Source organism: Nilaparvata lugens, chromosome 1, assembly GCF_014356525.2.
Source record: "Nilaparvata lugens isolate BPH chromosome 1, ASM1435652v1, whole genome shotgun sequence".
Classification (NCBI taxonomy): Eukaryota; Metazoa; Arthropoda; class Insecta; order Hemiptera; family Delphacidae; genus Nilaparvata; species Nilaparvata lugens.
In genome coordinates, this window is record NC_052504.1 from 79825291 (window position 1) to 79852166 (window position 26876).

A 26876-nucleotide genomic window follows, 5' to 3' on the forward strand; every position below is an offset into this window, starting at 1 on the left:
TTTAGGTTATGAAATCTGGCAAAACGATTTTTAGGTTAGTAAACAACAGCATTCACTGAATTATTGAATTTATGATCACTATTAGCTTTATTTTTTATGAATAATAAACGTAGAAGTAATGTTTTTATCAATTTCTAATGGATGACGCACACAATCAATCAATATCGTCAGGTTTAGCTTTAATCAGTAACTATGAAAGTGAAGATTGTGATAGCGATGAGGAAAATGAAGTGATTCGACTTGACAAGTCAGAATGTAATACGTCCAGAGAAAGGTAACTACTACTTGGATTTATTTTTATTTAAATTAGTCATTTACACAAGCGTTGACTTGATTTTTTTAATAAATCAAAATTTCAAATTCATAATTTTTCATAAATAGAAGTGTCCCATCTCACAAGATGTCAAACTATCCAATAAGTTAACAGTAAAAAACTCAAAATCTCAATAACAATATGTCTTGAAAATTATTTCGCGATTGATAAGCTCATTTGTTCACAGTAAGAATGTTTTATTCTTTTAATTTATGGCTTACAATTCTTCAAATATGCAGGAAATTGTTTTTCTTTTTGACGATATATGTTCTAGCACCTTATGAGTAAAGCAATTATGCCTATTCCACATGTTGACTCAATCCCTGGTCCAACCTGCAATGTGATCAGTGCTCAATGAAGGCTAGCGTTGGCAAACCACCCATCCACACACTGACGCTGGTCGTTATTGGCCTTGATAAACATGTCAATGCGGCATTGTACTAAATTACCGACTTACTCGAAGATGCAGTAATCAGAAAAAATAAATTAATATATTTTTAAGTTGTTAATAGGCTCACAATTCTTGAGAAAAAAAAATAATATATTTCCAAGTTGTTTATAGGTTTACAATCCTTGAGCAATACCTTATATTATGTAATTGCAATTGTAAAGTTTTAAGCCGTCAGTAAAGTTTTGCACCACGCTTTTAAGAAGTTTTTACAGGTGGATTTTTTTAAAGTATTTTGTTTTGGATAAGATTTTAGAGATGTTATTGCCTAAAGTTGAAATCTTTAGGGTGAGTCATTTCAGAATTGTATTAGTAGCAAATAAATTCCTAAAATTATTAGACATTTGTGAAATGAATCATACAAAAATGCATCCAATCACTATAATTTTACCTACAGCCGATTTTTGCAAGCGATCAAATTCATAAAACGAAATTGTTTCTGATCTATTTTTTTTTAGATTGCCCGCTCCAAGTGCCCTTCTGCAAACTACTAAGACTGAGGATTTTCATGAAGATAATCCTTTGTTACACGATGGACGAGTCAGATCCTTTCCACATGTCAGAGGCAATTGGTCTACCCTTGTCTATATAGCTTGTGAGTAAAATCATGATAACTCATTCACTATTGCTGTATCTTAATTCCTTTGAATAAGAAGTACCTAGCTTCCTCCTAGATGCCCCCTGTGGGTTGAGGGAGCTTTGAGTCGATCATCTTACTCAAGAATGTGTTGAAAACCAGAATTCACCCACAGTATCCCTGCTTGTCGTAGGGGTAGGAGGCGACTAAAAGGGTCCCCAAGGCAACTCCAGAAGTTGCCTTGCCACCAAACCCACAGGATCTGCCCCATCAGGGCAGATTCGGAGGGGCAAAAAGAAAAACCAAGGGACCGAAGATGGGTGAAACTCCAGGCACAAAAGTGGGTCGAGGCTGAATCAAGGGTGGCCGGGAGCCCTAGAGGCAACTTGGCCACCCCTTCCTTAGCGGAAGGACCTTCAAAGAAGGCCAGGAGTGGAACTCACGTAGGTCACGAGGACTAATCAGTCTGAAGAGACTAACAAACAAATCACACTGGATTGTGACAAGCAACCAGGTGATGAATGGGATGTTAGCATAGGGAAAAAACTCCTGGTTCTTGTAATGGACACAGGTATTGTTTTGACTAACTGACATACTACTTGGGAACACAATAAGCTTCGGTTGACGTGTGGGGCTCTTCGAACCTTTGGATCCTTGAATCCTTGCCTTCAAAAATAATAATAGTAATTCCTCCTAGATGAGTAGCTCATCATCTTAACTACAATTTAAAACTATTTGCATTCAATATTTATTTAGCCTACTTTCTCAGGGAATAAAAAAACAGGATGAAACCTTCAACCTCACCTTGATCATTCCAAACATGGTTATCTTGTTATGTGCCATGTAGGCTATTCCATATTGGTTTCAAGAGTTCTCATTGTATTTCGATAAGCATTTTAAATTTTAAAACAGATTGAATTTTTAAAACAGCAACTGCCAATTTTTTGGACTTGTTGAGTTTTTGATCAGTAAATTAAAATCTAATTTGTATCAATCGCAAGATGAAATCAATATATTATTATCTTTAAATCTATTTTTGGTTTCAGATGAACACAATGACGTCCTGGATGAATTTATCACTAACTTAAAACTCACATTAGGTGATAAAATCAATCTGAGGCAAATAGATAACTTGCACATTAGTCTTTCGAAAACAGTGGTACTGTTGTATCACTGGATTAATACATTAGTGGAATCGTTACAGCTACAGTTCCAAACTTATCCAAGGTAAGTGTTCTTTAAAGTGTTCAAACTCTACTGATTATGGAAAAGTAAATACTGATTCAAATAATTTAATAGTATACAAGATAACTCAAAATACATCTGCTGGAAAATGCGTGCATAGACTTTTACTGTTATTTAAATGTGAGTACTGAAGGGGATACGTAGTCTTGTAAAGCTAGCTTGTAAAAAGTATTAGACATCGTTTGATAGCCTTTTATACCAGATGTCCTTCTAAAAACATTGATTATATTTGTTGCTCTCTTTAGAATTTCTCAATTTGAAATATTAGGTAAAATGAAATTTTCTTTCGCAATCTATTGTTCAGTTCCTTTCACAATTTTGTTCATAAATTATTTTATGTATAGATAGGTATAACATCAGAAATTTACATATTGACCTGGAATTAATCCCCCTCATTCAGAGACTGGTGCAATATGAAAACTTTTAATTAGTGATGACCATAAAAAGACGGGATGAAACCAGGATGAAACTACCGTCTACCATCTATCTTAGCGCTTCGTTTTTATACTTTCCGAGCTGATAAGAATAAGCTGTAGCTCAAGAAATAATGAAAATTGTTTTTGTAACTTGAGGCGTCCATAGTTTATGACCTTTGAAGAATTTCCAACTCAATGTGCTTTCATGCAGTGAGAAATATTGAAATTGACGGCTGCATTTAATCAATTCGGATAGAACATGATCCCAGGAGCCAAGATGCCTGAAACTTGTTATATACTTTCTATTTACTTCAGCCATTGACTTTCTAAATCTACATTATTATTGTAATTTATATCCTAATGCAGTATTATTATCATAATTCAGATTTTAATATCTTTGCAGATTTACATTGCAGTTTGGGGAACTGGAGGTTTTCTGTAATGAAACAGAAACAAGGACGTTTATTGGCATGAACATCCTTGCTGGAAATGAAGAACTCCTGAATCTAGTCAAAATGGTCGACTCGTGCCTTACAGAATTCAAACTTGATACTTTCTATGAGGTAAATAAGTTTTCAATAATGTTTTATGAGTTTATGATATAAACTAAGTGGAGTGATGTTCTCCAAATCACCATTTGTCACTCTTTGTTGAAGCAAATCATATTATTTTCCCTTAGCTACATAGAGTAAACAGAAAACTTGAAATACTGAAACCTGACAAACTGAAAACATGACGTACTGAAAACTTTATTAACTGAGAACTTGATAATTCTTGTCTAAGTCAACTCTTTGTTTTAAATTACCCTGGGTATTAAACGTCAATTAAAATGGGAATTAAGTGTCTTTTTAGAAGATCTGAGGAAAGAGCTAGATCATGATTTCACGAAATCATATGCCTTGAAGACATCCCTCATACTCATCTAAAGCAAACAAAAGTAGAGGCTGCGGGACTCTACTAAATAAATATAGTACTACACTAAATAAATATTTGGAGCAAGCTATTTGCTTCAGAGAGTTAATAAAATATGACCAATTTAATAAATATTTTCGAAATAGTGTAGTGTACGTGCAACATGTTAATAGTTATTATTATGTGCGTCTAGAGTTTTAAACGGAACTCTTTTAATTTAATCTTGTTTTATATGTTGTGTACTGCTTTTACTAACTACCATTACTCATGCTTCTTTTGATTCCACTGTATACCTTACAACAAGGATATACTATCCTTCCTAAGGTCCAAACAGAACTTATGGTCAAGGTTTAGCTTCCGATTCCGTTCGATACCATTAATAAGCTGGTAATGATAGAAGCATTTGGATGTCATCGTGCTGAAACTATCGAGGTAATCTTTCTGTTCACTCCCATGTTTCAAATGGTTTGGTTGAGTTGGTGTTACTAATATGAAGGTCAATCGCGAGTCTAAACTAAAAGCTAAACATTGACCGTTCTATCAGTACCCCAAGACTCCGAGGAATTAAGTTATAGAATTATGATTGAAATTGTCAACTGTTCAGGATTTGTAGAATAATAATAACTGATGTATTGTTCCGAAGAATAAGCTGAAAAAAATTGCAATCAATTTCAAATATGCTTAGTATCTCAGAAAAATAACAATTCTCAAATGTTTGTTCAAATAAAATAGTGGAGCTCATTCCATCGTGATGGAAACTTTTATGTTAAACTTGAGAACTCTTGATTCTTTGTCGTTCTCACATAATGCATTTTTTTATCTCTTAATCATCATAATTTTTTCGTAATTTCATCATTTAGTATTAAAATGATGAATTTAAAATGATAAATTTTCTTAATTTTATCATTTATTATTTTTTCTCATTATTTTAGCATCATAATTTTTTTTACGGGTTAGGTCTATTGCTCCTGTGTGGTACCGTTCCCCGTATTTTTGTCGGCCTAGCTATACCTCTTTTCCAATTGTTCAGAAAATTTTCGCATGCAAAGGCATTCTCCCATAATATGGTATCTTATTCAAATGACTGCACCAATTTTTTTGGTTTAATTATTTCATTATGCTCTCCTTATTTTGTCATTTCTTTAATTTCCCTTCTAATTTCAAACATACTCCGCAGAAAAACGTTTTTGTCCAACTGTAAACAATAATAAGAAACACTTTTTCAAAGTCTGTTTTTTTCAGGAGCCGAAATTTCATCTGAGCATTGCGTGGTGTTTAGGGAATAAAATGAGCGAATTGAAGACTGAATTGCCCAGGTTGAATGAACTCTGCAACCATTTCATTGTAAATAATCCTGATTTCATATTGAAACAAGTTGATAGTATTTGCTGTAAAAGTGGAAATAAGTTTTTCACTTTCCCTTTGAAATAAAACAATCTTCTATTTCAATTCTTGAAATTTATTTTTCATTCATTCCTCTTGTATATACAATAGGTAGAAAATATACGAGTAGCATTAACAAAACAAAACATTCAAATAATATATCACTGTAAGTCTCGTAGGCATATTTGGGCATGGACATCTACACGAAAAATGCCACTCACGACGGACAACATCACTGAATTGCATGATGGCTACGACAGTGAAGAATTTTTAAACTGTGTTAAAAGTGTAAATTTTTAAACTTTTTTTCAAGAGAGTAAAATCGTTACCGTGTTGCGATTTGTAGTTCGTACTTTGCAGTGGTGTGCACAAGGGTACCCACAGATTCAGAACTAAAATTTATCTGCTTCAAATATCGTAGTATTTATTTTCCATAATACAGTTATGTACAGCAGTACAGTTACAATACATCAGTATATAGTGTGGTCCACGTTATAATGGCAGTAAATAAAAATAGAGAAATAGCGATGCCGATTCTCAGCATTAACTAATAATATTTCTACTCTGTCAAAAACATAATTGTCATCGTTGTGGACCTAGAAAAGTATAGTACCACCGTCTTTGTTGAATGATAGACAAGGATAGCAAAACCAAAGTTGATCAAATACTGTCATTATAACGTTGACCTTACTATATATACTCACTACTGTACTATAGTGAGGTCCACGTTATAATGACAGTATTTGATCAACTTTGGTTTTGCTATCCTTGTCTATCATTCGACATAGCCGGTGGTACTATCCTTTTCTAGGTCCAAAACGATGCCAATTATGTTTTTGATAGTGTAGAAATATAATTAATTGATGCAGAGAATCGGCATCGCTATTCTTCCATCTTTATCCACTGCCATTATAACGTGGACCTCACTATAGTTTCGATCTGTATTAGTATTTTTCTTAGCATGTCAGTTTAGCACTTTAGCATGTCACATCAGAGGTGTTGAATCTGCGCGCCTTCAGTATTCATCCTTATCACAGAGCTAGCGCAGCTCTGCGGCGAAGTATGCAACTATCTCTACAAACACTTCTTTCTCCTGTCACTTGTCAGTGCTTGTGTTCATGCCTGCTCTTCTATCTTCAGTTTGTTATTGTTCTTCGACTACTGTGCCGTGCAGTTTTGATAGGACCAACGGACATTACGAAAGATTCGTTATTATTTTTTCTTCTGCCGTTAGTGAATAATTATTGTGAATTACCGGATTTTACTCGGGCATTGGTGAGGTGATGAGTGTTTATTTTGTTCATTGGATTTCAATAATGCGAAGAATGTGATTTTTATTTTGCTTGGAGACTTCATATCACGTGAAGGTAAGTAGTCTAGCCTACTTTATTTTGTTTCATAGGCAACATTGAAACAACATTTTCAATGTTATGTCCATAAATTTATAAGAAATTATTAAGCTACAAGAAAGACTAGCGTATATTCAAACAACAGTCAAATTATTGTTTTCATTGTATCTGCATCAATTCTAATTTACCGGTAGGCTACAGATAACAGAAGATTACCTTATATTGATACTGTAGTTAATATACCGTACCAGTAAAAGTTTAAAGAATAACATCTCAATATTCAAAACCATGAGTAACTTAGAACTTTCATAGTATTCATAAATTTTCTAATATTTAGGATATTGACCGTACGTTACGCAAGAATAACATCTCAATATTCAAAACCATGAGTAACTTAGAGCATTCATAGTATTCATAAATTTTCTAATATTTAGGATATTGACCGTACGTTGCGTACGTTATCGTTAGGTACGGTACCGTATAATCTTGAAGGTGAATCGAATTGCGCTTATCTTACAACTATTTACGGTAAACGGTAACCTATAAACACCTATAAAGCCCAGCCCATGATGAAATGATTACTAGGTACATGATCATTATTTTCTGAAAGTCAATATTCACTTTTTATAAGCATCAATTTAAAGATAGATAGAAATTGGTTTTATTCACACACTTTAGGGATTTAGTTGTTTTAAGGCAATAAGAGCCCCATAGGGTTTGATAGACAGAGAATATTTAGAAACTACATATTAATCGGACATTAAATTTGAGTGAAAGCTTTGATATTTTCAATTCTCAATCCAATTTTTTACGCTTGTCAAAATGACATAAGATCACAGAGCTGACAACAGTCATTGATTGTACTGATTGTATTGATTGTAGTTAATAGTGGTTAATTATTTATAGATTAGCTATTTAAAGAGGCGGAAAATAAAAAGTTTGTTTTAGCATATTTAAAATTTTATTTTTATTTTCATAAAATTCAGGTGGATAGAATTCCATGTGAAATTTTCAGATAGGCTAAATTATATAAAACAAATAATCCAGCATCTACCCATCGTTCATGACATACAGCAGTGTTCTTGTTTCATATGGTTCAAATCAATATTGTTTAACTCTGTTGTAGTTCTGACACTGTGTTACTTGTAAATATTTGAAAAACACTTACTTTTGTTGGAGTATTGAGGAATGCATTTCACTCCTGAAGAGGAGCTTCATCAGCCCTCTTCAGGAGTGAAATGCATTCCTCAATACTCCAAGAGAAAGTAAGTGTTTTTCAAATATTTACAAGTAACACAGTGTCAGAACTACAACAGAGTTATTATAATAGTGTTTCGTCATGGAAAACAACATCAATTTTAATATTGTTTGTTAAGTACCTGAAATGACCGTTTTCACAAAAATTTCCAGACTGTATACGTATTGTAAAACTGTGTTAGAAGTTCCAAATTATTGAAAAGATAGAACAGTAAATTTGCATTATCAGTAACTTATCCTTAAACTGGGTGAAGGTTCTGATAACATTTTCTTAACGCGCAAAGGTGTCAAATATTTGAAAAGTGAAAGTTTTTTCCTGAGATAGACTACCGTACGGTATTGTACTTATTCTTTAATTGGTTCTTTGTAGCCGTCATGCGCAAAGGAACTATAACAAAATCTAAGATGAAGATACGATATTATAATAAAAAAAACACTAGAGGAATATTCATTCCGAAATGAAGCTAATAAAAAATTATACGGAATAAATTCAATGAGAAAATTTGTATAACATCATTAATAACCAATTCAGAACTTTATTATTTTATTTAAAGTTTTACTAGAAGCATGAAACAGTAGAATAAGGTAGGATGATATATTTATCTATTCAACACAGCATATTATCAAAGAAAGTACACATTTGAATATCGTTAAAATACAGTAGGCCTAACCATAAAATCACAATACCCGTCGGCCCGTCGCGGTTTCTTATTAAAGGCATCTTCAAGAGTATAGTGAGGTCCACGTTATAATGGCAGTGGAGAAAGATAGGAGAAAAACGTTGCCGATCCTCTGTCTTGTCAATGCCTTCTATAGACGGTAGCTGATACAGGTTTATTGATGTAATATTAACGGTTCATTCTTGTATAAAATAATCAATTTTATTTTCTTCAGCAAGAAATTATATTTTCAATAATTTTGTAATGAATTTTCATAATTAAAATGAAATATTTTGTTAATTAATTATTAATTTTACATTGTTAAAAGACGATCTGGTAACAGAGCAAAGCGAGAAAGAGATAGCGCTATCCGCTTTGTTAAATGATAGACAAGGATAGCAATACCATTGCTAATCAAACACTGCCATTATAACGTGAACCTCACTCTAGTAACTTTTGTGGAGGTTCTGAACCCATCCAAAATTTTTGGTGATATGAAGACCAACATGTATGAGCGTGATCCGATACGGTCTATTATCCAGGGGTGCCCAGTCAGGCCCAATGACGTACCCCACTCGAACTCAGCGAAATTCATAAATTGGGACCCTCGCAAAAGAGGAAAAAAGGTCCTCAGTCATAATTTGAAATATTGCTGATTATTTTTGGACACCCACCCCTGATTTGTTTTGAAACCATCCCCCCCCCCCCAAGAATTCAATGCCGCAGTTTGCGTATTTATCTACCCCTTTTCCTATATTTGGGAATTATAGCTTTAATTGCTACTTATATAAGAGAAAACTTCTGAGATTGTTTTACTCTATACTTATATGTACTGCTAAAATAGGGTACCGTTCTGTACAAATGAAATATGAATGCCTAGGCTACTTATAATACAGTACCTTAGTGAGAATTGAGCTATAGTGAGGTCCACGTTATAATGGCAGTAGATGAAGACAGAAGAATAGCGATGCCGATCCTCTGCATTAATATTTAATATGAACATCCCATTCAAGGCTTTCATCAATTATGATTTCCAAGTACTTAGTATTATTGACTTTTTTAATGGTGGGACAATCACAATTACCCAAGTTTAAATTGCACTGAGAATGGAGTCTCAAATCTTGATTCTCGTTAGGATGCCCTACTCTATTTGCAGAGAAAGTTATGTAATTATTTTTTTCAATATAAACATAAGGCATTCTCATCTAACCACTTCTTAATTAAAAGCCTATAATTTTCAGCTATTATGTTATGAACTTCATTCCATGAATTACCGCAGTATCAAAATAGCTGCAGTATCATCTGCAAAGGATATCACAGTTGAGTTTAGAAGTTTAAAATTTAAAAAGTCATTTATATAGAGTATGAAAAGGATGGGAGAAAGTACAGTACCTTGAGGAAGACCATAAGAAGTTAAGTTAGTTACACTAGATTGATCATTTATGGTTAGGATCACTTATTTAAAAAGATTTTGTTCAAAAATTTATTTAAAAGTGTAGATATAGAGTAATTGACAGAAATATAAGCATGTTTTTTGTAAAGAAAATACATGGAAAACTTTCAAAATTAAGACAGCAGGATTTTATAATGTAGAGTACCAAGTGTCACATAGTGGAGAAATTCTTGTTGAGGAAAGAATAAAGCAGGTATCTAGATAGAGAGATACGTGGTAAAGGATAAATAAAATGACACATCATAAAGATATCTTGTGGTTTATGATGACAGTGAGTGAATCACTTCTAGTTATTTCTTCAAAAATATGCCACCAATCGAATGCAATCAGAATAATAATTATTCTGCATTACGAATATAAATTATATATCCATGAAGTTCACTAGTAACCTTGAGGAAAAATAATGAAAAGTTTGCTACCTTCGCTTAGGGTATAGGATAGGCCTGCACTTAATTACCAGTAAACATATACTATAAGATATAAAGTAAATAGAAAATTCGATGAAGATGTTTTTTTTTGCTGATAGTGCTGATAAAATGAATTCTATGATTGTCCTCAAGGTAGGCTACTTATTAGAAAACATAGAATTCTAAGTACGGTACCATGATTGTCCTACGGTAACTATATAAACCTTGGTTATATAGATACTGTAGATTGTCCGTACTCCGTCGGTTTGTGGTAATAGAATAAGAGCCGTTTGCACAGTTGAGCTGCATTTGAACCAAAGTTAAAATGTTTATTACTCTGTCCTTATAGATTCTATTAGATTGAAGATAACTTATCATACACCATGATGAACATAATGTGTTTGCCAAGTTCCGATCAATCTAATAGAATCTATAAGGACAGAGTAATAAACATTTTGTTAAAAACTTTGGCGTGAACGCAGCTTAAAAGCTTCAACTGCATTGAATCAGCTATTTATAGCTTAAACCACTGAGGAAAGAAAACGTTATTCTTCCTTTTTCTGTGCTTATTATATACCCAGAATTAACTACGATATTATAACAAACGAGACTTGATATGGATTCAATCCAGATCCAGTTTAAAATAAAATTTTGTTTAAACTGGCACTGTGGAAACGTCACTCAATCTCAGACGGAATCGGGAATGGGAATGAAACCCATGACCGGTAGAGCGATAGATGGATGAAGTTTTGTCGCTCCAAATAACGGCTAGTGTAGTCCCTGGTCCCTGGCTCGTCATAGTACAAAATACTAATTATATTAATCAATTTTCAGTTTTTCGAATAGGAGAATTTGAAAACTGGCTATAAATAGATCTCGTACGTTTGATTGACTTTTTTTAAAAGATTTTTTAATTAACTTTTATTGAAATTTTGAAGAGAAATGGTACAGGCTCAGCCTAGTTTTTCCTTCTTGGACATAATTATATTATGATTATGGTTCATACAATAAATGAAATGAAAATAGAAAAATACATAGAGGTGAACTTCAAAGTAAACTGTTTTATTAGAGTTTTCCAACGAATACACCTCCAAAACGTCAACTGATGCCTTTTGTGTATTTATAGAAACAGAGTGGAGGCGGCATGGAGACTGTAGAAGGGGGCAGCGGAGGCGGCAGCAACCGCCTCCGGCCTTCCAGCCTAGGGCGGCGCCTCTCCAGGAGGCTGTCGCTCATCTCCAAGATGCCAACTCTGCTCGCTGAGAAGACAAGGGGCGGCTCCAGGGACTCCAGCGCCGGCTCCAGCTCTAGACGACTTGAGATCACTGTCATTGCGCCCGACAAGACTCAGAGAATTGTGAGTCAATGCTCTCGATATTGAAATGAAACACAACTTAGTAAATATGTAACAGCAATTGATTCCAAGAGACTCAAGATACCAATGATTTAATATACCAATATCAATATGCCAATACCAATATCAATATACCAATACCAATATGTCAATTCAAATATACCAATAACAATATACCCTTTATACCAAGATACACAATTTAACTTTGGAAATACACTTTAGCACAAAAAATGAGCTTTGTAGAAGTTCCTCATTGGTCCGTTTCGACAACAGACACGATGATCAGGTAAAAAGTATCTCATTCCCTCATTTACCCTTCAAATCCAAATTACGCTCATAAATGTTCAATATAAATATTTACTTGTGAAAACTTATAAAATTTGCTGTATATTTTTTTACTATTAATCAATATTTTTATCAATTTTCGTTAGAATTTCATGTTAGGTCTTTCTTTCCTGATCGATCACAGATCGACAAAATTATAAACATATTATTGTTGTAAATAAAAATATAAATCTAAAATATAAAACTTGAAAATGGCATTAGTAGCCGAAAAATGTTGTGACGAAATAATTTTAAAGGGTACTCAGATATATCTTTATTTATATTCAGAAGTAGCCCCAAGAAAAAAGACAAGATTATTGTTGATTGATTATTTTTATTATTGAGTTATACGATAATACGATCATGAGATTTATCATTTTTCATGTCTCATCAATGTAAATATAATAACTGGGTTTATTGTAATATGAGTTTAGAGTATGATTTATGAATTTATTTCAAGAAATGTGTGAGTTAAACGAGTTATTTATGTTAAACGAGTAGTAGGGTAGGGGACTAACGTTGAAAGTGTTGTGGAGGATAAGTGAGAAGAGTATCAGCATTGAAAAATTGAAATAATATTTCTGACACAATTTGACCTGTTTATTTATCTCTTTAAATGCGGATGCTCATCGCGTTGCCTGTCTCTCAAGGAAAAGGTTCATGTTTATCGATAACACACATTTAAGTACAGTAAACTGTAAGCTGATCGAATAAAATACGTCGTTTCCTGACTTCCTCCCCATTTGTGGTTTCGTTTATTAAATTGAGGTAAGTAACTGTCTTCTTTATGAATACACTATTTCCTCTCATGCATTTCTCTCTCATATTACATTCATGATTGTGGAACTCATTGCCTGTTGAGTTGAGACGAATTGAGGAACCTCGTCGGTTTGGCGCGGCTGTTTTCAGGCGGATCAGGGGTGGTGTGGGTGGCTGGACCTAGCACAGGGTTCTTTAGCGAGTTTTCTTGCTTTTTCTTCTATTTCTCAAAACAATTCAATATCTATTATTTCTTTTTCTTCCTCTTCTTTTACTTTTTATTCTTCTTCTTCTTCTTCTTCTTCTTTTTGCTTCTATTTCTTTTTTTGTAAAATTGTATTATTTTCAGTTTTTAATTTTTAATTTCTATTTATATCTTAATTGTAATTTAGGTTTTTTATTTTTTTTCTACATTGATTATTATTTTGTATTTCAATAATATTTATTAACCTTGTTTGTAATATTGTATATATATTTCTCAATTTGATTTGTTTAATCTTGAATTATTCAGCTTTGTATTGGAGGGTTGAGTGTAAGAGAGGGACGGCTGCGCCCTAACTCCGCCCTCCTAGGTAAAAAATAAAGGCTTCTATTCTATTCTATGTTCGGTTTATCATTACAGCTCCAATAACAATAAGAGAAAGAGCAACTCCAACTCAATAAGAAAAACGTTTTTTGGTATGTTTCACCTCAGCCTCCCACATTGAAAAATCTATGGCTCAGCTTCAACTCGTGAATTAGAAACTTCAAAGACAGTAAAGAGCGAAATTGCTACTAATCCTCCAATGACAGGTAAAAGCTGTAGAATAAGAAAAACAATAAGAAGAACGTTTTCTGGTATGTTTTACCTCAGCCTCCCACATTGAAAAATCTATGGCTCAGCTTCAAACACGTGAATCAGAAACTTTAAAGACAGTAAAGAGCGAAACTGCTACTAATCCTCCAATGACAGGTAAAATCTGTATCTTTTAGTATCCATAGATTGTGGCGGCACTTCTTGGCACAACCAGAGCTCGACCTTCAGATGACATAATGCCATAGCACAGGTGACAGCCTACCTTACAATGGCCGTTGTAGTGTTGTCAATATTCATACTGCCGCCGCTCTAAATAGAATCAAGCGAACCCGATTTGTTTTGTGTTTTTAAATAGAGCACAAAATAGAAAGAAAATAAAAAAGTGGAAAATATGTTTCAGCTTCTCGTGTCTCTCCCATAGCTTCGGGTTGGTCCATTGCTCGCTCCCCAATTTGTTTTTTATCTCTGTCTATTCTCAGTGTGAGACTACGTTACAAGCGTTAGTAGTTCAGTCTGTTTATTAATATCTTATTTGGAGTAAAATGATGGTTGATCAACTTGTTAGGAATGTTTCTTCTACTGCACGTCTATTTGTTCATGTTATTGTGAAAAACATTTTAATGACTGTGTGGAATAATGCCAAGAACCAGCTTCAAAAAAGTGCACAATGTATACAAACAAAGAATATTCACTTCAAACTCACATTACTGTAACTATATTGATATTTGTTTTCTTTTTCAATGATTTTACAGTTTGAAGAGCAGATCGAAATAAATAACTTCGTTGAAAGAATAACTAGGAATTATTACATGTTTGGGTAACATAATAGAGCAGTGGAGGGAAAATGTTCTTCCTAAATCCTACACAGAGTGGAGTTTGTTTTATTAAATCCAATCAGTTGGTATAATAATTTACCTCAAAAACATTGATAAAAAGGCTAAGAAGGACAAACTTTTACACTGTAATGGTAAAAAAGTGAATTCGTATGGCTTTTGTTGGTGGGGAGTCCCTTGCGGGAAGGTCCCTTCGCCTGAATATATAATTTAAGACGTCAATGTTCCTTAAAACTGTCATACTCAGCCGGGACCGACAGTTTAAAGTGCCCATCTGATAACACGGTAGTGATCTGGTTAAAAAACTTTTGATAATGAGGGTTTGAACCCGGGATCTCTATGCTGCTACGCAAGCACACTATCCACTAGACCACGGATCACTCCACTCTAATGGTTATTGTTTATGAGTGGAGAAGTATGAAAAACCACATTATTGTGCATAGGGGTGTAGAATCGTCACGTCAGGCCCAGAATATGAGTAATAACTTATTAGAAACCTAACTGACTCCAGATCCAACTTTTGTGGGGCGGTAGAAACCCCATGGCAGACTGAGTATGAGTTAGAAGCTGTTTAGAAACCAAACTGACTCCAGATCAAACTTTTGTGGGGCGGTAGAAACCCCACGTCAGGCTCTGAGTATGAGTTTATAACTGTTTAGAAACTCATCTGACTTCAGATCCAACTTTTCGTTCCGAATTCAATCCACAATCATGTATCAATTGTTCTATGTGATCTCATGTGAAGGACACCTTATTCAGATTGTAATTTGAGTTCATGTCCTTGGCAAAGGACAATTGCTGTAGGGCCACAGCCTCCTCAATAGTTGGCTGCGACGGAAGCAGGATTGCATGATCGGTCCAAGTAATTTTGTACTTATCTGGCGTCAACTGCACGTATAAGAGACTGTGATAATCTGACTCGATTATTCGATCCTCAATTATTGTGGGTGGAGTCATGAGGACCCCACGTAAAGCGTGCTGATTGCCGATAATTGACTGGCACTTGTTGGAGACTGAAAATCAAGTCTTCAGGCCAACTCAATAACAAGATTCGGTTCTAGAACAATGGCTAATTGGACAACAATTGCGAACCATTCTATTTTTTTTTCTACCGAAAAGACTTGCGAATGCTAGGTTGACGCTTTGGATTTCCGGATAAACACCATACCCTGCATACAAATACGAAGTACTCGTCTCGTAAATTTTGCACTCAACGGTCTCAACCACCAATCTCCACTTTCTATCTCATCAATCAATAAGTTAATTTACTCTAAACTGATTTATAATTTTATTATCTATTTATTTCTTATCGATTTATCAGTTATCGCAATAGCTGATGATAATGAACAGAAATGATTTTTCACCTACCTATTTTTAAAAACAAACAGGCCTGATTAATTGCTAGAGTGAGGTCCATCCACGTTACAATGGCAGTGTTTGATTAGCAATGGTATTGCTATCCTTGTCTATCATTCAACAAAGCGGATAGCGCTATCTCTTTCTCGCTTTGCTCTGTTGCCAGATCGTCTTTAACAATGTAGAATTAATAATTTTTGTGTTTGTATTTCATTAATAATTAATTAACAAAATATATTTCATATTAATTATAAAAATTCATTACGAAATTATTGAAAAATATAATTTCTTGCTTAATAAAATATAATTGATTATTTTGAACGAGAATGAACCGTTAATATTGCATCAATAAACCTGTATCATAGCTACCGTCTACAGAAGGCATTGACAAGAGAGAGGATCTGCAACGTATTTCTCCTATCTTTATCCACTGCCATTATAACGTGACCCCACTATAGTAAATATATATAGAGTAGAGGTGTGAGGAATGTTAGAGCAATTACGAGTAAAGCCAATGCCACTTTTATCATACATCGTTCCGATCCCACTCCGATCTGATCACTGATGACAACGACCTAGAATATGGTGCATGCCTCACATGTCTGTCCCACCACCACCCCTCCACCCCACAGAAATATCGGACATGAGTAGGATCGGAACGTTGCATGAAAGGGGTCCTGAGCTTCAGTGATTAGTCATGCTATAAGATACGGTAATGCTTTTCCTATATTTGATCCGTATTTCAAGTTTTCATGTACCTTGTAGTTTTCATGAACAAATGATCTAGGTGATATCTTTATTCTATGCTTCATAGTGCATTTCTGATTAACTCAAAACAGAAGTGTCTGAAATAGAGAGCAATGCATACTGTAGTATCAAATTAGGGTCCTGGGCTTCAGTGAGTAGTCATGGTATGAGATACGGTAATGTTTTTCCTATATTTGATCCGTATTTCAAGTTTTCATGAACCTTGTTGACAGTTAATAGTGTATTTGTGATTAACTCACAACAGAAATGTCTGAAATAGAGAGCAATGCATACAGTAGTATCAAATTGTCATTTTATCAGAGAAAAGTGAGCAGGCTTTGTATTGCAGGAATTTTAGTTAGCAGGCGTAGTCCCGACGGACTTGGATTTAGACGCCCCTTGCTAACTTCCGCTATCTGGCAATCTGGCATCGCCTTCCCAACACTTTACACAATTTCACTAAATTTAAAATATTGGTAACAAATTGAAATAAGAATGATTTTAATAACTATTTATGGTGAAATGTGAATTGGAGGTCTAAAGTAATGCTTTACAAAAAATTATGAAGTCATCTCCCAAATCGTCTCATTTCCATACTCATGAGAACAAAAAATGACAAAATCGAATGTTAAAAATTGTTTACTACGTGACATTTTTGAAATAGACTCTATTCTGTTTTCGAGCTTAATTCAAAGATTTCTATGAAGTTCGTTGTAAAAGAGGTCGATTTAAAAGTGGTTAGATTAACAGTGATGTGGTTAGAAACAGTGACAGTGGTTAGATTAACAAAACAGTGATGCCTGTAGGCCTACCATAAAACTATTGACCTTTTATCGTACCAAGCATCATTACAGTTGCATTACCGAAGAACCAAATTCCTCTAAATGCAGGCTACTAATATAGCTGGCTTGTCAGGAGGTAATCTACATCTGTTTGCAATAAGCCCTAAAAATAGATAATTTTACTTTTTTTGTGAAAGTATTGCTTTCCGAAAAAAATTAAGGTTCCCTAATTTCTAAATTTCTATACGTTTCAAGGTCCCCTGAGTACAAGAAAGTGGTCTTTGGGTATTGGTCTGTATGTGTGTGTGTGTGTGTGTGTGTGTGTGTGTGTGTGTGTGTGTGTGTGTGTGTGTGTGTATGAATGTATGTGCGTCTGTGTACATGATATCTCATCTCCCAATTAACGGAATGACTTGAAATTTGGAACTTAAGGTCCTTACAATATAAGGATCCGACACGAACAATTTCGATCAAATGCAATTCAAGATGGCGGCGAAAATGTTGTCAAAAACAGGGTTTTTCGCGATTTTCTCGAAAACGGCTCCAACGGTTTTGATCAAATTCATACCTAAAATAGCTATTGATAGCTCTATCAACTGCCACAAGTCCCATATCTGTGAAAATGTCAGTAGCTCCGCCCCATCTATTCAAAGTTTGATTTTAGATTCCCAATCATCAGGCTTCAGATAAATTTTAAAGAAAAAAATTCGAGTGGAAAAGATTGAGCATGAAAATCTCTACAATTAATGTTCAGTAACATTTTCACCTTAAATTGAAAATAAGCTCGAAATTCGAGAAAATGTGATTATAAAATTGCAAACTGATTGCAACTGTTGATTCTATTATATGATTCACTATGAAGAGATAGCAGACCTCGTATGTCTCCAGCGTTTTTGTCCTGTCACCAGCTGGCTCAGATCTTTCTTTATAAGTAGACTTGAGATGTGCGTGAACACTAGATCTTTGAATAGTAGATTTGATGTGCGCAGGAACACTAGCGTCAGTTGATCATTTCATAACGGCAAGGAAAGTTGTGTGAGTGCGCCACACCAGATTTTTCATTAAGCGTTGAAATCGCATCTGCGCAAAATAGCCATGTATGGAATGTATGGTTTATTCATATATATAGGTCATTTGACCGAAGACTATAGTGAGGTCCACGTTATAATGGCAGTGGAGAAAAATAGGAGAAAAACGTTGCCGATCTGTCTTGTCAATGCCTTTTATAGACAGTAGCTGATACAGGTTTATTGATGTAATATTAACTCTTCAATCTTGTTTAAAATAATCAATTATATTTTAATAAGCAAGAAATTATAATTTCATAATGAATTTTCATAATTAAGATGAAATATTTTGTTAATTAGTTATCAATTCTACATGGTTAAAAGACGGTTTGGCAACAGAGCAAACCGAGAAAAAGATAGCGCTATCCGCTTTGTTGAATGATGGACAAGGATAGCAATACCATTGCTATACTAACACTGCCATTATAACATGGACCTAACTTAGAATTTTTTTTCACTCTGAAGCCAAGCTATCCAGTACAATACAGTGTCCTAGCGCTGTTCTGTCTAGCACTCTAAATTTTAAAAATTTCGAGTCTGAACTTGAAGCAAAAAATTCGTTCAATAGACTCATATAATGATGATTCAACACTCAATACATGAATGAAATTGTACGTATATTGATTAGCTCAAATAAATTCTCCGCACATATATTACGTCAGTCGTTCGGCCTAGCATGATTCAGCCAGGAAATCCTCACTGTCAAGGAAATAGCATATTGATAAAATATTTAAAATCGTGGTTGTTTTTACCTGTAAATGTTGTAGAATGTCGATATCAAATGAAACCAAATATTTAGCATATCTCTTTATATTTTTCATTTCTGTTTCTGAGACATAAAGTTTATCACCGTTTTGGAACGTAAACTTCAATCAAACTTTTTGACCAGAACCGCAAGGTTTCAAGTAGAACGTTTTTCGATTTTTTGAAAATTCCAATTCACTTACAGTTGTACTGTATTTTTATTGTCATACACAGATAAAGTCGATTTGCTCTAATAAGCAGTACAGTCCAACCTCGTTATAGTGAACCCCGTTTTAGTACATTTTTCTGTAGCCCCTTGAAACGTCCATATATAGCTTTCAACCTTGATAGGTTGATAAATTATATTTCACACCTCGATTTAGTAGAGACCTCTTAATAAAATTTTTTGAGCGGTCCCTTGAAATGTACTGTACCAAGGTCCACTGTAGTATATTTTCAAATAAATTTTATTTACCGTCATCATTTTTTTTTTATAGTTGTTCATTAATAACTAGTACATTAATAACTAGAGTAGGATTCCCAATCACACCCATATATATTGGAATCACATTTTTTATATACTAAGCCGTTCTCATACTTTTTTCTCTTTTCTCTGCTTCGAATAGTATTTATTAATAATTAATAATATTAATTATTAATTATTAATTAAATTAAATTAAATTATATTGATTAATAATGTGAATATCCTTTAAACGGTTTGAGATATTGATATGCGTTTTTCGCCATTCATTTTTTTGAAATTCCATATCGAAATAATGTATTGCATGACCACCTTCATATTTAAATAATAAATTTGCATTCAATATGGCGGATCCAAGATGGCGGACCAGTTTTTCAAAGTCATAGTAAAGTAGTATTTTCAACGTGAGTAGGATCCCCAATCAAACCGTTTGTTTGAGATATTAAGCCGTTCTTGGCCTTTTCACCCACTCTGTATATTTTTCAATTTATTTAAATCAAATAAGTAGTTGATAGTTTTTATTTATTCTCCTTCTTCTTCTTCTGAATTTTCGTATCTATATTAGTCTATTGATTTATTAATATTTTCATTGCGTTAATTGCATAGTACTCTTTATGTTAGTAACTATCATCAGACGTTTAAGACCTGTGTATGACAATGTATGACCTAGGTACAAACGAATCCTTTCAACACTGTAACTGGCAATACCGTACAATGACCTACGCAAACGGCAAAACACAATATGCGCTCTAAGTACTTGAGACCTCAACTCAGCTGTACTAAAAAGTGTGTTGTCTCTCAACACTCTATAGTATTCATAAATAATTAACGTATTAGTGTCATACGTTTTACAAGGGCCATAATTCAGCTGCAAACGAAGAGAAACGTTTGAAGTCTATGACCAGTTTGGCAATGAGACTTAATATATTCCTAACTTACAGTACTTAAAGTTGAACTAGGCCGTTATTATCGCCAATACAGGAACAGAAATAGACCAGTAATATTTGAAGAAAATGTACGAAACTCAAAAAAGAAGTTTTTTCAAAGAAATTCTATTGCTTAAATTGTTGACTTTTCATGTAGGCTAGCTGAAAGCCTGAAATTCGACCTGTTAACTATATATTTGTTGAAAAAATTTCAACTCGCCTTGAAAAACATCAAAAGCATTTGAGAAAGATTCTCTTTATTCCAAATTACCCTGTTATACAAAAAAATTGGAAATCAAAGTACCCTATAAATATTTTTATTTTTATGCTTTCTAATTTTTATGTAAATACCCTGAACAAAAAAGTAAACCCAGTTATAAACTTCAACACTATATTCGAAATTAACTACTATTTCAATCAAAATCCATTCATCAATCTCCAGTATTCCACCGAAGATAAATGGTTGTCAATAGTTGAGTTTACACGTCACAAGCTGCATATCGTGAATTGAGTTCAGCTACACCTAAACAGTGATGTATTTGTTCAGATGGTTGCTATGAAGAGTAGAATCAGGAGATTTAGGCCGACGAGTTTTATACATGCGTCTACTGTGACTCGTACAGAGCTCATTGTGGAAAATAATATTTTATTTAGTTATTTTATCATAAATTGTGCTTCTAAAAAATTGATCTCGATAGCAAATCAGGAAAGTAACTGTAATGGAATTTGAAAGTACCTAAATATCAAGATAGTTTGAATGTGAATATAATCCGACTATGTTGAAATATAATTAAAAAAATGTGATTTAATTAAATGATACACAGGTGATTTGCATATCGTCAAGTGTACGGACCCAAGTCTGTGATAATACAAGTTGAAATAGGACTGATTAATTATATTCATAATCACCTATCTGGTAGTTGAGAATCCCGCTTATATCTTTTGGTACGGAATATCCTTCAATCGTCCCTCCTTTTACCCATGCATAAACAGGCTTTAAGATCAAGGGCATCATCCTAAGAAAAGCATTATCCTAAAAAAATTGTTCCATACAGTTTCCGATAAGAGTACAGTTCAAGCAATAAAAGCTTGTAACAAGAAAATTGTTTCTAAAAATAAGATCTATATATAGTGGCATTGTGGCATGTAGGCTTATTTCTCTTTTATTTCATTGGCCTAGTTTTACTCATAAGAAGTGAGTATGTAGTCCAATTTATAGTAACTTAGTAATGATTTTTTATTATTCCAATTTATATTATTGAAATATGATTTTAAGTAGTATAGATTGATTCTATATATTTATTGATTTTTGTCATAATTTCGAAATAATTTTTTTTTGCAAATACATGTTAATAACTTCACGGGTAAACCTGATAAACCTATAAGTAGTATCATTGAAAATGATCAAAATTATAAACATGTCTCTTATTGTAACTGGAAAATGAAGAATTAAGAATACCTTGTGCTCTATGAATTTTTATTAACTTTCCAAAAAAACTCATATGTAATTTGTAATTTACTGTTCTCTTTTTCACGCTTGATTGCATTTACGAAGCTATTGCTGTTAACAATCATAAACCTATGCTACTAATTATTTTCGGTACCGTAATTACTTTCCTTCAAAAAGATCGATCTTCCGCTCTAAGGAAAGCGAAAGAAGATGAAAAGGTACAATATTATATGACCTTAAAACATTCTATTGCATTTTACTATGCATGATTCACAATTGCAGAATGTACCGTTCAGTTGTAATAATTCGTATTTGTCTGTGTGCTTGTATCATGTCTGTGGAGCCATGTATTTCAATTAGTCAAAATCATGGAGCATTACAATGAGAAAGCTTCTCTCCACGCATAGTGAGCATATAATTTCGCTCTTGCTCAAACTTAAGCAATTGCCTGCTGCAGTCAGGTTATAGTTATATCATATTGTAGACATATAGAGAATGAAAAACAAAATAGTTTGATTCAAGATAAATAATACAGTATAGTAATAATGTCTAGTAAATAATGTATAGCGATATCAGAATAATGATAATATGGAATATATGTATTATACTATGGAATGTTTGCAAAAGAAATTTATTTAGATTCAGCTTATCTAGAGAATGAAACCGTATATGCAACTCATTTGAGATGAAGGGACAGGAGAAGTAGCCTACTTGAAGACAGATTTATATTAATAAATAATCAAACTTGGTATTTGAAAATGATCAATTCATTTTTAATTTGTTTTTACTAAATACAATTCAATTTACTGTTCTCCTACGCCACTGATACTTTGTGTCATATAGCCCCCAAATTTTTCCTTTATTGTCGTAGTTCTTCATAGGCATTTATTATTATCATTCATCATCATCATTATCATCATCATCATCCTCATCTTCTCTTTCACACTTAATTATTATCATCTCTCCATCACCTTTTCATGTCCATTCTCAACTTCTCTTTCTCTTATCTCAATTTTTCAATATCATTTCAACATCCTTTCCAAGTAGTTTTTTCAAGTACTTTTTCCAACGTTAGTTTAGTAAATTTTCTTTTGAATAAGAATTGTATTTATCGTATTGTCATGTTAATGGCGCATATTTGGGGTTTCACCTGTTGCTTCCATTTAAAATAGTGAATAAATAAATAAATTTATTTTAATTCACAAAATCATAGACTTTTCAACTTTTCTGTTCTGGTCTTCCGGAAGATATGTATTCAGATTAGAAATAATAATTTATTTTGGTGATAATTATTTTGTTTGGTTATAATTTTTTTTTTTGTGATAGACTAACCTTTTCTATGGTATTTTTATCTCCAATTCTCTTCACAAAGACTGTGGCGACGCCCTTCTATTCTTCTAACTGTTTCAAGTGTTTAAAATTTATGAAAATTTCAGGTTATCAACCATTTATTTGTTTACCGTGCAATCTGTTAATTTTCTTCAACAAACAGAATTTCTTCGCGTGTGTTTCCTTTGCACTCTCTCATGACATCACATGGAGGAAGAGACCAACAATAATATTCTATAAGTTTTTCTCTTGTGTAACAATAACTCAATCTCTTAGCATTGTTCTGGCTAGCATTGTTGAACAGATCGTCAAATTATTACCAGCAGAAAATAAGAGATTTTATCTCCTCTCCTATTTTCACATTATTCTTGTGTATTGTTCTTACCAGTTTTTATTGGAAGTTGATGCTCAAGGAAAAGTCATTGAACAATACCGGTACAAACTCTGTAAATTGCAAGAATATTGATCTGCTCAAAAAGGTGAACGCTCTTTTTCTATCATTGATACTGAAGGTATGATCAATTATTGAAATCGATATATTTGTGCAATCAGATAGTTTATAGTTTACTCATAGGATATAGAGTTCAGGAATAAAGTTACTCATAGGATATAGCTCATTAGTTAGGACATAGTGTAGATATCCTATCCTATACTATTGAAAGAGCAATTTCTGTTTATATGTTTAGATGTTTATATGTTTGTATTTTATCGGAACTCGAAAACGGCTATAACGATTCTCACGAAATTCAGAACATAGTAGGTTTATAATATAAAAATTCGATTGCACTAGGTCTCATCTCTGAGAAAACTCGCTGAAGGACATTAAAAGGATAATTATTATTCATCCTTCGAAAAACAGCTGATAATAATTATTTCGTCGTCTATTGATGATGGAAGTGAGTGAGCGAGTTCATGTGTGTGGGACGGAGTCAAAATTATGACTCAGCTGTTGAACTTTTGTAATCATTCAATCAGGTACTTAGTGCCGGTTGCAAAAAGCCGGGTTATTTTCAATCCTGATTAATTCCAGTAGATCCATCTTTTTGAAATGGTCTTCTCGGATTTGATTCACGTAAAATTAATCAGGATTAAAATTTAACCGGCTTTTGTGCAGCCGGACCTTTGTGAGGGAAATTTTTGCATTCCTATGGGAATCAATCTCGATTTACTGTGATTAGATAGAACATTTCTGTATGAACTATGAATGTTATTATAATTTCTTCTTTCGTGGTAAATTTGTTATGCTTTTGTACTCCAGAGCAAAGCTCGGTCCCCGATATTATAGTTTACGCATAGAATTTTTATCAAGTTATAACGTACTAATTTTTCAATAAATAATCAGTCAATTAATCAGGCCTTTGTCAATCATGGCAATTGCTATGGAGATCTACAGGTAACATAATATAATGGTAGCTATTACAAATTAGGGTGAACTTTAAAATGTTGCTTACATTCAAGGATATTATTAGCTTACTTGATCAACTTAAAATATGAGGAAACATACGATTTAAGTTGGATTCAGATCCACTGGAAAGAAATAGTGACAAAAAATATGACGAACTGGAATAATAATATCAATACTGAAGTAAAGTGACACTACACGGGTACATGACAAAATGTAGAAATTTTTTCCGGTCACATATTAGTACCTATTAGGTTTTAGACAAATGTAGGTCAGCGCCGAAAGTAACCTCAATTATGTTCAGAGTCCCATTTCAGGAATGGAGAGAAGGTGTCTTCCTCTAACCGCTAATAGTCTGCGTTTTACTTTCTTCTGGTACGAAGTTGCACGTATGAATTGTGTGAGTTGTGTACTAAACTGAAGTTAGTTTGAACAGAATTTAATTTTGCAGGAATAATATTTGAGAGTGAGGATATAAGAGAAAAGTTTATTAGTGGAAAAATGTGGAAATCACTGAGAATCCAAAATTTTCATTTGTTCTCGTACGCAGGTCCATCTTATCGCATAGACTGAGATAAGCGCCGCTCTATCGGCTATTTCGTTGGAATGGTGACTGATTATTCTTATTCTCTTGGTTCCTTCTCCTATCGGAGGTTGGAAATCACCACTGTGATTCTCACTTTAATAATTGCAGCCCGGAAAAGTTATTTTGTGTTGCAGTCACACCAATCTCTCAAATTACATTTGACAATCAGGACAATCTTCTAAAGGTGCGTACAGATTTACGCGCCGCGAACATGAGCAATTCACTTTTAATCAGCTGATGCCAAGCTTTTTATATCTCTTTCTTACCGTCTCTGTAAAAATACAGATATAGTCAGCTGATTAAAAGTGAATTGCTCATGTTCGCGACGCGTAAATCTGTACGCACCTTTAGTCCTACACTTCTCTTTCCCCTAATCTGATTGAAGCCCGTTTCATTTAGTTCTAAACAGACAGTTATTAGCTGCAGACCAGAATCACTTCCCGGTGATATGGAACCCACCTAAAACGGTGTAGGTTCACTTATCTCTCGGCATATATCATTCGTGTACCATTATCCAATCAGGTACAAGTTTAATTCTGAAGTGGGCATTATCCTCTTCGCAAAAATTATCATTTTGATTTTGAAATTGTCATTTTTAATAGGTGACTGAAGATTACAACTCTCATCTTGAAAAAATTCATCATCCTTGTTGAGTCATTTTATTTACTTAGTGTTCTTATTTCTATTCTGTATTATTTAACAAATATGTTCAACTCTTTGTTTCTAGAAGTTATCTCCTTATCTACATATCTATTATCTGTTCTGAATACCATAAATTTTCATTTGTTTCCATTATCATGTGGTGTTAGTATGCAATGGGTCTTGCAAGACCTGGCAATACATTGTCATTTGTGATTAAGAATCAATAAAGAATCATCCTTCCGCCAAAAGCAATTCATTCCAAAAATGTTATAATCACCAGTATAATTACCTTATTCAATACTGTAGTTCAAAGTTAAAGCAAAGACTAGAGAACAATAATGTCCTCAACAATACTGACTATAACACTAACACCCTTTCTCTAATGAACCATGTACAATATGCCCTGAACTCATATTGAACCAGTAAGGATTCTGCACACTGCAATATTGCTTCTCAGCAGGTAACTTCCAACACCTCACTTCACAGGTGACAATAATCATTGAATGCTAGAAATATAATTAGATTGCTAAATAAATGCAATTAATGTTTGGTTCACTGTTCATTTGAATCTGATTTTACTCGTGACCAAGAGTAGGACACCTGCCATGTGTCAATCAATAGTAAAAGGTAATATTGAAAGACGAATTGTAATCTAATTAGTTTTGTTAGTCATTTTAATTTGAATCAAGCTGCTATTGATTCTCATCAACTGTCAGTTAGTGTGGCCAGTCAATGAATGGAGCTTCCAATTAACTGAACGATCCAGGAACAAATTCGAGAAAGGAACCGTGAAACTGTGATTGAAAGAAGAGTGACAGCAATACTATACATGTACCGACTACTATGGAAGTCAAATTATTCTAATAGGCCTTTTTGGCT

At 33.6% G+C, this 26876-nt stretch overlaps 2 protein-coding genes across 3 annotated transcripts in view; both read left to right on the top strand.

The window, feature by feature from the left end:
• On the top strand, nucleotides 1-5360 carry LOC111050615 (U6 snRNA phosphodiesterase-like). 2 transcript variants are annotated; one of them, XM_039444610.1, is made up of 6 exons: nucleotides 1-274; nucleotides 1220-1356; nucleotides 2385-2565; nucleotides 3403-3562; nucleotides 4216-4343; nucleotides 5154-5360. In XM_039444610.1, the coding sequence occupies exons 1-5, from the start codon at nucleotides 138-140 to the stop codon at nucleotides 4300-4302; spliced, it is 702 nt and encodes a 233-aa protein (XP_039300544.1). In that variant the 5' UTR covers nucleotides 1-137; the 3' UTR covers nucleotides 4303-4343; nucleotides 5154-5360. The 2 variants fall into 2 exon arrangements, with proteins under 2 accessions (XP_039300544.1, XP_039300539.1); XM_039444605.1 differs by lacking the exon at nucleotides 4216-4343.
• A 1065-nt stretch (nucleotides 5361-6425) lies between these two features.
• Nucleotides 6426-26876, top strand: part of LOC111049360 — a 443105-nt gene continuing 422654 nt past the window's right edge. Inside the window, exons 1-2 of the mRNA XM_039444636.1 lie at nucleotides 6426-6661; nucleotides 11546-11776. Coding sequence (XP_039300570.1) covers nucleotides 11564-11776 — 213 coding nt within the window. The 5' untranslated portion in view covers nucleotides 6426-6661; nucleotides 11546-11563. The remainder of the gene's footprint in view (nucleotides 6662-11545; nucleotides 11777-26876) is intronic.

Coding starts and splice junctions, on each gene's coding strand:
- LOC111050615 (XM_039444605.1), top strand. CDS start 138: ATGGATGACGCACACAATCAATCAATATCGTCAGGTTTAGCTTTAATC. Junction 1,357..2,384: donor TACCCTTGTCTATATAGCTT/GTGAGTAAAATC, acceptor TTTTGGTTTCAG/ATGAACACAATGACGTCCTG. Junction 3,563..5,153: donor AACTTGATACTTTCTATGAG/GTAAATAAGTTT, acceptor TGTTTTTTTCAG/GAGCCGAAATTTCATCTGAG.